The 12005-nt window shown below is 37.3% G+C and overlaps 2 protein-coding genes across 2 annotated transcripts; one reads left to right on the top strand and one right to left on the bottom strand.

The window, feature by feature from the left end:
* Positions 1-8: 8 nt before the first annotated feature.
* On the top strand, positions 9-10158 carry LOC119192966 (zinc finger FYVE domain-containing protein 26-like; the record flags this gene model as incomplete). Its single annotated transcript, XM_037446688.1, is given in 14 exon segments — positions 9-219; positions 222-1093; positions 1169-1267; positions 1348-2160; positions 2447-2721; positions 3152-3286; positions 4151-4278; positions 4820-5229; positions 5617-6087; positions 6757-7000; positions 7438-7738; positions 7889-8023; positions 8341-8467; positions 8934-10158. Coding segments are annotated over 14 exon segments (4389 nt in total), but the record flags the coding sequence as incomplete, so codon positions are not given.
* A 156-nt stretch (positions 10159-10314) lies between these two features.
* Positions 10315-11190, bottom strand: LOC119188574 (signal recognition particle 14 kDa protein-like). Its single transcript, XM_037446689.1, has 3 exons — positions 11033-11190; positions 10891-10963; positions 10315-10817 (listed from the first exon to the last, which is right to left on the bottom strand). The coding sequence occupies exons 1-3, from the start codon at positions 11054-11056 to the stop codon at positions 10591-10593; spliced, it is 324 nt and encodes a 107-aa protein (XP_037302586.1). The 5' UTR covers positions 11057-11190; the 3' UTR covers positions 10315-10590.
* Between the last annotated feature and the right edge of the window lie 815 nt (positions 11191-12005).

The following is a 12005-nucleotide window of genomic DNA, read 5'->3' as shown; positions in this document are numbered from 1 at the left end:
CAAATGAAACAGCAGAACTAGATTCAAACTTGCTGCAGAAGTACCACCAGACATACATGAATGTTGTCGCCGCGTCTGACAAAGATATTTGCAACGTGGCAGAAGTGTCCCGGCAAGGAACTAAGAAGACAAGAATCCCATACCTCAGAATGTGTTATATGTATTGTAAGACCGTGTCGCAGTTAGAGCAGGAAGACAACCGCTCGACAGATTCTGGAGCAGATACTTTTATGTCTTGGAAAAGCAACTCCATGATATATTCGGCAACATGATCAATAACAAAGAAATTCCAGTTACGTATTTGGAACCGATATGCAAGAAATTAAATGTCAATCTGATACCAAAACTGATATTGAACTTCTGTCCGTCTATAACATTATCAGGTTCTTTGAATGAGGCAAATGAAGTTAATTTTAACAATTTACTTCATGTCGTATATGATTTCAAAAACCCGGAGGAGAATTTGTTTATTGATCCAGTGACAAATTTTGCTCCTTTACCCCGATCGCCAGACCCACAATGCCTGACCTACATTGTTTTACATAACTGGGTTTTGGCACATATAATTAAGAAAATCCACATTTCACCCAACGAGAGCAGCTTACAACAAAGTATGGACGCGCGCAAGTGCTTAAATAACTACATGGAACTAAATCGATTCAACTATACCAAAAGTTTGTTCGGTAATAATAAATACTTGGCATCATTACATACAACAGTAGATCTCAACAAATTGTTCTTGTTCATGCCTGAAATGCTAGATTCGGGGAAAATTCTGAAGTGTTTAACAATAATCGATTCGCTATCCGAAAGGCAGTTAATGTGCAGCGCAAATCTCAGCAATTTGAGAGACTTGGTATTGTTTAAGTTAGCGACGAATCCAAAGATTAATCAGAATTGGAAATACTGCCAATATCTGAAATGTTCAGAACTGAAAGTGGATTTAATATTAAACAATCTTAATTGTTGGCCAGCTGATGGTGCCTTAGAAGTGTTAGATTATTTGCGATTCTTATTAAACCAGGAAGGTATGGAGGAAGGTCTATACGAAAAATGCTCTGACTGGATGACCAAAATACCACTTTATGACCAGGTAATTACTTCTTACTAATGCGTATTTTAAATGTTAATGTATTAATGGTTATTTTACGTAGCTTCTTAATTTTAGATTGCGACTATAATGGGCCTAAATCACTGGTACGCTGTGTACGAAAAGTCTATTGAAAATCCAGAAAGTATTATCGAAGTGCTGATGGATAGTCAGCAGGTAAGTTATACAAATAATGGAGTTTTCAAATTTTCCAGGAATATGCAAGAGAATATATACCGTAAAAAATATGTTTGCAGTTTAAGCTCTGCTTGGAGTGGGCTGACGTGCACGAAGTTTCGGAAAACATGAAAAATTTAATTGTCATGAATCTATTACGACAGCTATTTGAGTATAGAAACCAAGCCACTCCTTCCTTAGTGAAGGAACTTCTCTTAAGGCTTCCCTCGACACAAGCCTTAGATTTGATACAAGATGAAATGTCCAATGTCAAGAACGTCGATATACTTCAAGTCTGTGTGGATTTTATATCTGATTACTCTTTCGATTGGAAGTCCTTCGAAAACATCAAAGTCGGTCTTCAGATAATGCTTGAGATCGATCCCAACTGGCGGCACTTGTTCTGGGATTTAATAGAGCATCCCCTACTGATGATTGAACAGTTTCTGATGAACGCAAAATTAGATTTGCTCACAAACATTATTAATAAAGTAGTACCCCATTTAAAAAAGGACTCAAATGGTGATAATCTTTATTACAACATCAAAGTTATTGAATCAATAGTCATATCTCGTAATGCAGTGGATGCGTTACTTCGATTCTATGCCGAAAAGGCTCTGGATATGAAGAACCCGAGAAACGTCTGCCCTCCGCCGCAGAAGCTTTCCGACGATTTGCTGCTTCAGTCCATCGATTCAATAAATATCGAAGCGGCGAACAAGCCATTCGTGATGCCTGAGCAGGTGCCTCCAAAGGATCAGTGGACTGAGGACTACTCGACTGACAGATGTATGATGTGTCGCACATCAATATTTTCAATGATTATCAGGCGACATCATTGCAGGCGATGCGGAAGACTGGTGTGTCATGCGTGCTCCAGGAATAGGATGCAGGTATGTCAAAACACTGGATGTAGCATATTTTAAAGAAACGGCAGTAATCTTTAACACTTTTGGGACAATAAAATGTCAGAAATCAAATAGTGCGGTAAGATACGATGCTCTTATAAAAGGTTCTATCAAATAAATTTATTAATAACTCTAGAATGACAGTTATACTTATTATATTTCAAATGTAAGGGTTGTGTTATTTAATTAAGTATTGATAGAAGCCATAAGTAAGAGCTACAAATATTTTCAATTCGTATTTGTAATATACAGAATAAATACTTTTTTGTAGGTGCCAACATACCCAAGCGGCGTCAAGTTCCGCGTCTGCGATGACTGCTACACACAGACCATGAATCGAAAAGCTCAGTCACACAGCCAAAACCTGATGTCGAGCAGTAGCAGTGACTCGGCGGGCAGCGGCGTCACGTGCATGGACTGGTGTCTGTCGACTAATGCTAAGAGGAACGAGGCAGTCAGAGCTGAGTTCAGCTATGAGTTCACGCCTAATGTCACTCTTTGCCTGTCCATTATGAAAATGCATTCTATCAATTTGGATTATCCGAGGTAATTTGAGTGATTTCGTTTGTCACTTGATACAATGGTTCTACAATAGTTACTAAAATTGTGCTAGGAATTACAGATAGAAAACCCAACATCATTGTGATTTTTACATAAATTTTTAAATTCGTGCCTAAATTAACCGGAGACATAAACTGAGTAGAATTATATTTGATTATAATTTTCCTAGCTAAATGTTAGTATATATTATAAATGCGTAAGTTTGTGAAAATATATTTAGTTGCAATAAATATGTCTAGTTACTAAGTTAGGTAAATACTATTTTAGCGATATCTATTAAAAATTGAGTATGTATTACGTGCACTTATTGTAATACGATTTTGTAACATGTACCTACTTATATAGTAAGAGTTTATATTATAGTCTTTTGAAAACTTCGTAACTCATGATTACATAATAAATTATTTTGTATCAGGTTCTTATTAGATCGCAGCGATGAAGTGGCGCGCGAGCTGTCGAACGGCGGCGACGCTCGGCTGTTGGTGCGAGCGAGGCGCTCCTTGTTACTCGCCGCCGCGGAACTGTACTCACGGACACCGCACGACAACGGGTGAGTCTACTCATCTTCTATACTTATAATAAATCTGTAGAGAGGTCAATTCTGTACATGAAATATATTTCCAAAATAACTATCAGGGGGTGATTAGGGATCGATACTGATGCCAAAAATGCAATTAGTAAAATTTTTGTCTGTCTGTCTGTCTGTATAACCGTTATAGAAACCAAAACTACTCGACGGATTTTAACGAAACTTGGTACAATTATTTGGCATACTCCTGTGTTGGTTATAGTATACTTTTCATCACGCTACAATTAATAGGAGCAGAGCAGTGAAGGGAAATGTTGGGAAAACGGGAGAAGTTACTCCATTTTTAAGCTTCCGTCGCGTGTGCAACCTTAATGGTTAAAGCTACACAGAAATCATGTATGACGGAAATGTTCTCCTTAAAATTATGTAAAAATATCCCACGACAGCATATGTCTATCTTTTATGGTTGACTCACAATAACACGTGTAACTCCCGATAGCTTAGCAGTTCGAAGCTTTCTCATTATATTTGTCTACTCTTACGTTTATAACACTCTCAGTCATCTCTAATTAAAAAGTTAACATGATTAAATATTCCATAAAAAAGAATCATAGAAATCGGTATAGAAACACCAAAGTTATACATGAAATACGCTAATAATAAACCATCATGCGTGAATACTGAATCATGCTATAAGGATTACTTTTGTATATATATAAGGTCGCGAACGCACAGGCAGGCGGCTTGCTTGGCACCTAGAGGCCTATATGTGCCTATATAGAATTTTCCTTCAGCCCTTTTTAAGCCTATAGTGCAGTCAGTTTTAAATATTTTTGGCGCCCGCTGAAGCCCATGGCGCCCTATTGTACCGAGCTGCCCCCGCAGGTCGCGGCAGGCGGTGGCGGAGACGGGCGCGGCGCACGCGGCGCGCTGCCTGGCGCACGCGGACGCCATGGCCACGCTCGTCAAGCACCAGGCGCACCACCTCATACCGCAGCAGGGCGCGCATGCCAGTCAGTATAATATATGCTTTATTACTATTTTATTATTATCTTTATTATATTTATAACGCAATTATTTTATGTAATGGTTATTATTTGATTTTAAAGCGGTCGTTGTTACATCTTTTGTCATCATCGCCGTATTTTATGTATGTATGAGAAGTATTTCAGAACTTATTAAAAAGGTCGGTTCGGGCGGGTTAGTACTCACGAGGTAACAGAACAGTGTAATATGATAACCTTGCTTCTTAACGTAGATTTTGAATTTCATAATTCCAGAATTCATTAAATACACATAAAATTATTATAATCCTTACATATTGTAAGACAAGTCCCACGCCACTTCTGTCTGTCTGGATGTGATGAACAGAATAAATTTCAATTAAATTTGTTATGGAGTTAGTATGGGATTGTGTTAAAGAGATTAATAGGCAACCATTTATCCCGAGAATATATATAGCGTAACTTCCATCCCTAAAAAAAATTCTCGCGGGCGGAGCCGCAAGCAGAAGCTAGTAGGTATGTTATATAAAACTTTATATTTATATTACAGGTCAAATAGTACGTTCACTATTAGAAGCAGAAAAATGGGAACTGGCGCTAGAGATTGCAACCAAATCAGGACTTCCACGCAACAGCGTTTTGGCAGCATGGGGCAAGGCGTGTCTTAAGGCGGGGTGTTTCAAACAAGCGCGGGAAAAGTTCGCTCTGTGCTTCAAAAAGACCATGAACGTGTCTTCCGACATGCCAGAGGATTGTGAGTACGGGCGTGAGGCCTCGGAATCCCACTTTGTGAATAGACGGATGCAAGGTATGAGGTATTCCGAGAGTTCGGTGTCGAGCGTACAGTCGGACGGGCGGCCGCGGTCCAACCCGCCGTTGCTCAACGAGATTGTAAGCATCTTGGAGGACATGAACTACCCCGTCAACCAGCAGTTGCTGCATAAGGCTGAGACGTTGAAGGTTTGTATGGTTATTTTTATATTAATATGAAGTTTTTTCATATAGGTATTTGTAGAAAACTGCCTCAGTGGCGTAATCGTAATGCGGTCCTGGGTTCGAATTCCGGGTCGGGCAAAGTGATTTTGGGTTTTTCTGGTATGGCCATAAGCTGCCCCTTATCACATCACGGGCAGGATCACACGGCAATAAGTGGGTAGTTTTGTTGCACCTCTGTCTATTTCTTCGGGGATATTTGTTTCTTTATGTTGTTACGAGGAAAAAGATGGTCAAAAACTTCAAGCATGTAATTCTCCTCTAACGAATATAACAAATGTGCCGTTAATCGGTAATCTTCATTATATAATTATAAGCAAAAAAAATATTATATAAAACTTTTATTTGTTTTAGACGACAAACGAAAAGCTTGCAATTATGAACACGAGCAGAAAAAAAATACAGCTAACAGAACCTGCTCTGAACATAATGCACACTCTAGCAAGCGTGAAGAAGATAAAGCAAGGAGATTATAGTGACTTCCAAACTGCCACGGTTCAGCCCAAGAAGAGCCTCGCCCAAGGACTGCTTCGACGAAATAACAATCACGTAGAACAGAAAATCGACTATTCACTGAAACGACTCGACCCGTTTTTCTACAAAGAATGTATTTATTATCTAAGCAATTATGGATCCCAAGTAGCTAACATAGCATTTTATATGAAGCATAGTGATTTGACTGAAGTTCTAAGGTATTGTTACGATACCATTGTTGACAAGGAAACGTTCACCGAGTCTGTGTACATGGAGTGCTTGAGGAAGGACAAAGTCAACGAATTGTTCAAGGCAATGAACGATATGGACAATACGTTAGATATGTGGTCGGTAAGTTGTGCACATGAATATTAAATTTAGATTTGCAATTTTTGGTTTCAAACTTATGGTCTACATTAATGTTTCTCAAAGTGGGAGCTAACGCCACCTTGTGCGCGCTGAAGGTTTTAAAGGGGGCGGTAAGACGTCTATAAGAAATTGGGACGCGATGAAGTGATACCAATTACCAAATTTCACATAAATCCGTTCAGTAATTTAGCCGTGAAGGCGTATCAATCAAACAAACAAACCCACACATAATATTAATAAACATATACATTTTTACGCAGAAAAATTATAAATCTCATATACCACACTATATATCACTACATAGTATAAAACAAAGTCGCTTTCCCTGTCCTTATGTCTCTTTGTATGCTTAAATCTTTAAAACTACGCAACGGATTTTGGTGCGGTTTTTTTTAATAGATAGAGTGATTCAAGAGGAAGATTTATATGTATAATAACATCCATTAAATAGTGGAGAAATACTGTTATTTTGTTATGTTATACCCGTGCAAAGCCGGGGCGGGTCGCTAGTTTGATATATAGTAATATCGGGGGCTATATGAGTAGAAAATAATTAATTCTCAAAGTGTGTAGTAGACGACATTCATACCTTTGTTATTTAAGATCTACTCAGTTACAAACACATGTAAGTAATAGCGTGAACGTTGCCAGGACTATATAATGCACATATGCCGCACGCTGGAGATGAACAAGCGCCTGGAGGCGCTGTACGCGGTGCAGGTGGCGTCGGGGCAGCACGCGCGCGCGTCCGCGAGCTGCGCGCTGCTGTACTCGCGCCCCGTGCCCGCCGCGCCCGCCGCGCCCGCGCACGCGCCCTTCGCCGCGCTGCACGCCCGCCACCACCACCTCGCCGACGCGCTGCACCATCTGTCGCAGTGCGTGCCGCTCTCTACTAGTGAGTGCACGTCATCCAATACTTGTGTAGAACTGGCTGTTGCTCACTGCTTGAAAAGCCTTTCTTGCTACAAAAAAACCCTAAATTCATAGTTCCAGCTGTATGACGCCAGCGACACCTACTTAAAAAAATCAGATTAAAATGTAAATATTTCTTAGGAGAGCAAATTACCGGAATGAAAAATAGCCTATACGTTAATCCAAGATATGTCTATCTGTGTACCAAACTTCATTGTAAATCTGTTCAGCGGTAACTGCATTTACTACTAAAAACATCTAAATAATCGCATTTATAATATTAGTTAAACAAGATAGGATTAATGTTTATAGGTTTGGATGTAAATGGAAATTATTGCATTATGAATCTCTAATTAAAGTAGCCAAGCTATGTTATCCTTAGAGATTTTATATGCTTAATTATTATTATTCTGTGATCAGGAACCAGCGACACAAAGTCTTTCCATTTCAACCTGGACAAGGCAACCATAGACAACCTTATGACGACGATAACGCGTCAGATGGAGCTCGCCAAGTATTTAGCAGTGTGTGAAGCGAACGGCCGACTGACGGAGAAGGTTGTCAACGATGTGATACCGATGCAGAACACACGGAAGGAGTCAGAGAGCGGCGACTTCAGGCCTCTGACGCTGTTCGGATCGACCACAGACAAGATCAGGCTGGTGGCTGTCGTGTTGGCGACGGGACAGAACATTGAGACTGGATTTGAGCTGGCCTTTAAGTATGATTGGTTTTTTATTCTATGTCTCCATTGTATTCAGTGCAATTTACATGTATTAGACATTATTTTATATAATAAGGAGATTATACTTTGTTTTTTGAGTATCTGATATGATTTAGAAAATTGTAATATATTACTGTTTTGTTTCAGAATCATAACCGAGCACAAGCTGGACTCAATGAACATTTATATCCACGTAGCCAAATATTTAGTGCAAGTCGACAGGTTTACAGAAGTAAAAACCTTGGCCAAGTGCATACGTGCGTCTAAAGAAACTGCTTCTAGGTGAGCAAACTTGGTATTTAAAATAAATTTTCTAGCTATAGTTAATCCCGATCTTCCTGGCAAAGTTGTATATACTTGACTAATGAGTATAGAGGGTGACAGGAGTAACAGAAGCGTGACTTTATAGAGTGACAAGAGGCACAGAGGGTGGACTAGGTTATCTTGAAGAACCAAAAATATCGGCTGTCTGTTACGCCTATACCATTACTAATAGGGTAATGGTTATGTATAAATTTCTATATAAAGATAGTTTGGAATTAAACTGACTGACTTATTATTATTTTGTGTTACAAGTGTAAATTGGAATGTATTTGCAGTCTGATGAGTGATCAAGTGCTGGAGTCAGGAGTGAGCGCGGTGGTGAAGCGCTGCGAGTCGCGCGGACAACTGCACGACGAGCAGGCAGAGATACTCATTAACGATATAAACAGTGTTACCATAAAGGTGGGTATACTTTGGTTACCTTTAGCTTAAAGTGGATCCACAATCACAATCGCTATCCTTTGATCCCGAAAATATAAGTTGTTTGTAAGCGTCATAGAAACTTTATTTTAATTAGCCAATGTTGCCTTAAGCCCAAAAATAATAAGCTACCACACCTTGAGATGATCTCGAACATTAACCAATCAAAATATATATAAAAATCACAAGCACGACAAAAAATATTATAATTGGTGAATTTTCAATCGCCCCATTCAAAGATGGCGAAGGAGATAGTTTTTTTAAAATGACCCGTTAATCTGCTTAATCTTTAAAAGAGGCAATTTCCAATAACCAGTTAATTTATGAAATCATAATTAAAATATCTTGCCATTTTATCTACATATGGAACATTTCTTAGCACAGCCCAAATATGTTTTTAAACATATGAAATTATTAAATAACACAAAAACTAATTGTTTCTTCCCAGATATCATGTTACCTTGTATGTCGGAACGTAAGCAGTGCATATATACTGGCGGCGCGCAATGACAGAACCAACGATCTGCGCCGGGTTCTGCAGGAGGCCGAGCGTCTCGGAAACGACCAAGTCAGAAACGCTTGTCTCAAGAGACTCACCTCCAAAAATGTTTTATAGTCACAATATAATTTGCAATTGTTTTTGAATTGTAGATATTGATTTAATGTTAAAGTGAACAGTCATTATTTGTGTTAGATCCTATTAAGTCGCCAAATGACAAAATTTTGTAGGTAGCTTTAGGTCCCTAGGGTTCTGTGTATTTGCTATAAAAACCCATTGCTATGGTGGTCATTAGTTTGGTGATGAAGGCTAAGCTGGTGTGAATATAAATCCTGTTATTTGGGTGATGCTAGAGTGGAAAACTGGACAATTGACAGTGATACTTATTATAATCATTGCATAAAACATAGATTATAATAATTAGTAATAATAATATTCATATTTCAGAAATAAAAAACAAATACAGCTACAGCATATGCAGTGTAACATTAAGTTTACTATTTGAAAAGCAAACTATAAAATCGCAATTTTATGTGCTTCCATTTATTATATCCGTCTAGATTGTTTCATTTGTTTTTATTTAAAGAAATCATTTGTTTTTTATTATTTATTATGTTACTAAAGTTATAAATTAATAGGTGATATCAGAATATTATTTGTGAAAATGTGTTTATATTCTCTGATTATTTGTTAAAGTGTATACTGGTAAAATAATATATGTGGTGCTAAAATTTTTGTATAACTATTTTGATGTGTAATGTATAATGACTTGTCCATGTCACCTGTCACGATAATGCTGGATAAAACAAATGCTAGTAAAATAGGCCAGTAGTGAACTACGCAATATGTTAAGTATAACTGAAAATACACTTCTCGCCTAATTGTGATAATCTTTAATGACAATTTCTTTTTATGTCAAAGCACATAATTTCCCTTACAAGCAAATATAAATAAATAGATGCCAGTATTATAATTATTTGAGTATTGGGTGACACAAAATGTATTATCATTTTATGTTTTATTGTATGTAAAATTGCCTTACAAATTCTATTTTTATATTGCGGTATAATGTATTAAGATCTTAAACCTTCAATTTGTATTAGCTGAATGATATTGGTCTCATTATGATGTGATATTCCGAGTTGTTATCATGGAAATAAACTATTAACATTTTTTGATGTTTTTTATTGGTGGTTTAATGGGTGGTAAAGTAATTCTGTTTTAAAATAATGTAACAAAGCTTACTACTTTTAGTTAAGGACCGTGGAGCTTTAGTAAGTGAACATAAAAATCTTTATATATAACTGTATACTAATTGATACTTCTAGGCTCCATTCATGTATTTATTTGCACAATTGTTGTACACAAATTTGTTGAATATAAAATGCATAGGACATATGGTCAATGAGTAAACTGAGCCTCCACTAGCAATGGCAGTCAAGGCTCCAACTCTTCAACCTCACTCGCGAGAGAAGAGCACAGTTCAATGGACCTTGTCTCACAGCTAGGATAACATAGTGGTATCGTAAACAAGTCACATTATGTTCACAAACACTTTATGTACATTTCAATCAGTCTCTTGACACATATCCGCAACTGCCTAGCACTATTGGGTTGCCATCGCCTTTTTCTTCTGCTTCTTCAATCGTTTCAGTCCGTTGATGCTAGTCTTTAGTAGGTTAGAGTAGGCAGTACTGAATTGCTCAACATCTCTTTGCTCTATGACTGTAGATATCTTCTTACTTCTAGATTGTGCTCTGATCAAACATTTGTATTCAGGATCTTTTACTGCTGGAGTCCCGTCCCGTGGATTCGGTTTATTTCTTCCGTCATCTGGAAACAACGATGTGCATTAGATTCACATAGTTCAATTAACAATGCAGTCAATATTTTAAAAATAACTTACATCGTTTCATTGTCATAGTTACAGAACCGGCGGGCCGTGCTTTTTGGAATAACTTGGTGAGTTCAGCTAGAAACTGAAAAACATTTCAATAAGTATTTACGAATAATAATGAATTGAAAAGGTCTTTATTTCGTTCACATACTTCGTCGTTACTCAGTAGAACCATTTCGAAGATTTTTATAGTAGCACAGAGACAATATACATTAGATTTATTGACAAAAATGTATAAATATATTAGTTTAAACTACACATTTTATGACTATAGTGAAAAATCAGCAATCTCACAACATCGACAAGACACGTTTCAACTGTGCGTTCACGTTGACATTTGACAAGTGACATTTGTTATTTGACAATCAGAATATAAGAGCTAGGATTACTAACTTTACAGAAGCAATATGACTACGCGTTTCCATATATATTATAATTCTCTTTGACTACGCGATGCAAAGAATATAGTACTCTCTAACGAGAACGCGATGTGTCGCATTGCGAGCACGTCTATCGCGTTATGAAGATTTTATTATGACGAATACATTGATGCAGTGGTGATTTTAAAACCAAATAGTTATTCTCGAAACGATCGGAGTAAATAACACCAGCTTTAATTAACTCCTGATTAAAATACCTGTGTTCAGAGACAAACTTATGCTATTATTTGCCTTTGAGTATGTTCTCGAGCAGTGTTGTGAGTTGTCAGATTGGACGACCATTATGAGTGACCAGTCGCGTCGCCTTACGTAGTAAATTACTTACTCTATGATACATATGTGCAGACATATGTGGTAGTGATTAGTGCCAGTAGTTTCTGTGCCAGTTTAGCTTGCGCTCGGGTACATTATAGTGTTTGTACGAAAGGCGTCATTAAGAAATTTATTCAAATTAGTACATACTTTTTTCTCAGCTATTTTAGTTTATTACAAATTTAAATAATATGACGTCTCAAGGTAAGAAATATAGATGATAAAACTACGTATTAAGTACTTATTCAACTGTGTGTCTAGAATAAGAAGAGGGTAGTAGTATTTATGACAAAATAAATACTTAATTATTCATGAGTAGGTAAATTTATTTACTATATAATGCGACTTTCTTAAAGAATACAATAATTTCAT

The sequence above is a fragment of the Manduca sexta genome, unplaced genomic scaffold (genome assembly GCF_014839805.1).
Source record: "Manduca sexta isolate Smith_Timp_Sample1 unplaced genomic scaffold, JHU_Msex_v1.0 HiC_scaffold_3448, whole genome shotgun sequence".
Taxonomy (NCBI): domain Eukaryota; kingdom Metazoa; phylum Arthropoda; class Insecta; order Lepidoptera; family Sphingidae; genus Manduca; species Manduca sexta.
Note: the sequence above shows the minus strand (reverse complement) of the source record. Positions and strands in the feature narration are given on the sequence as shown.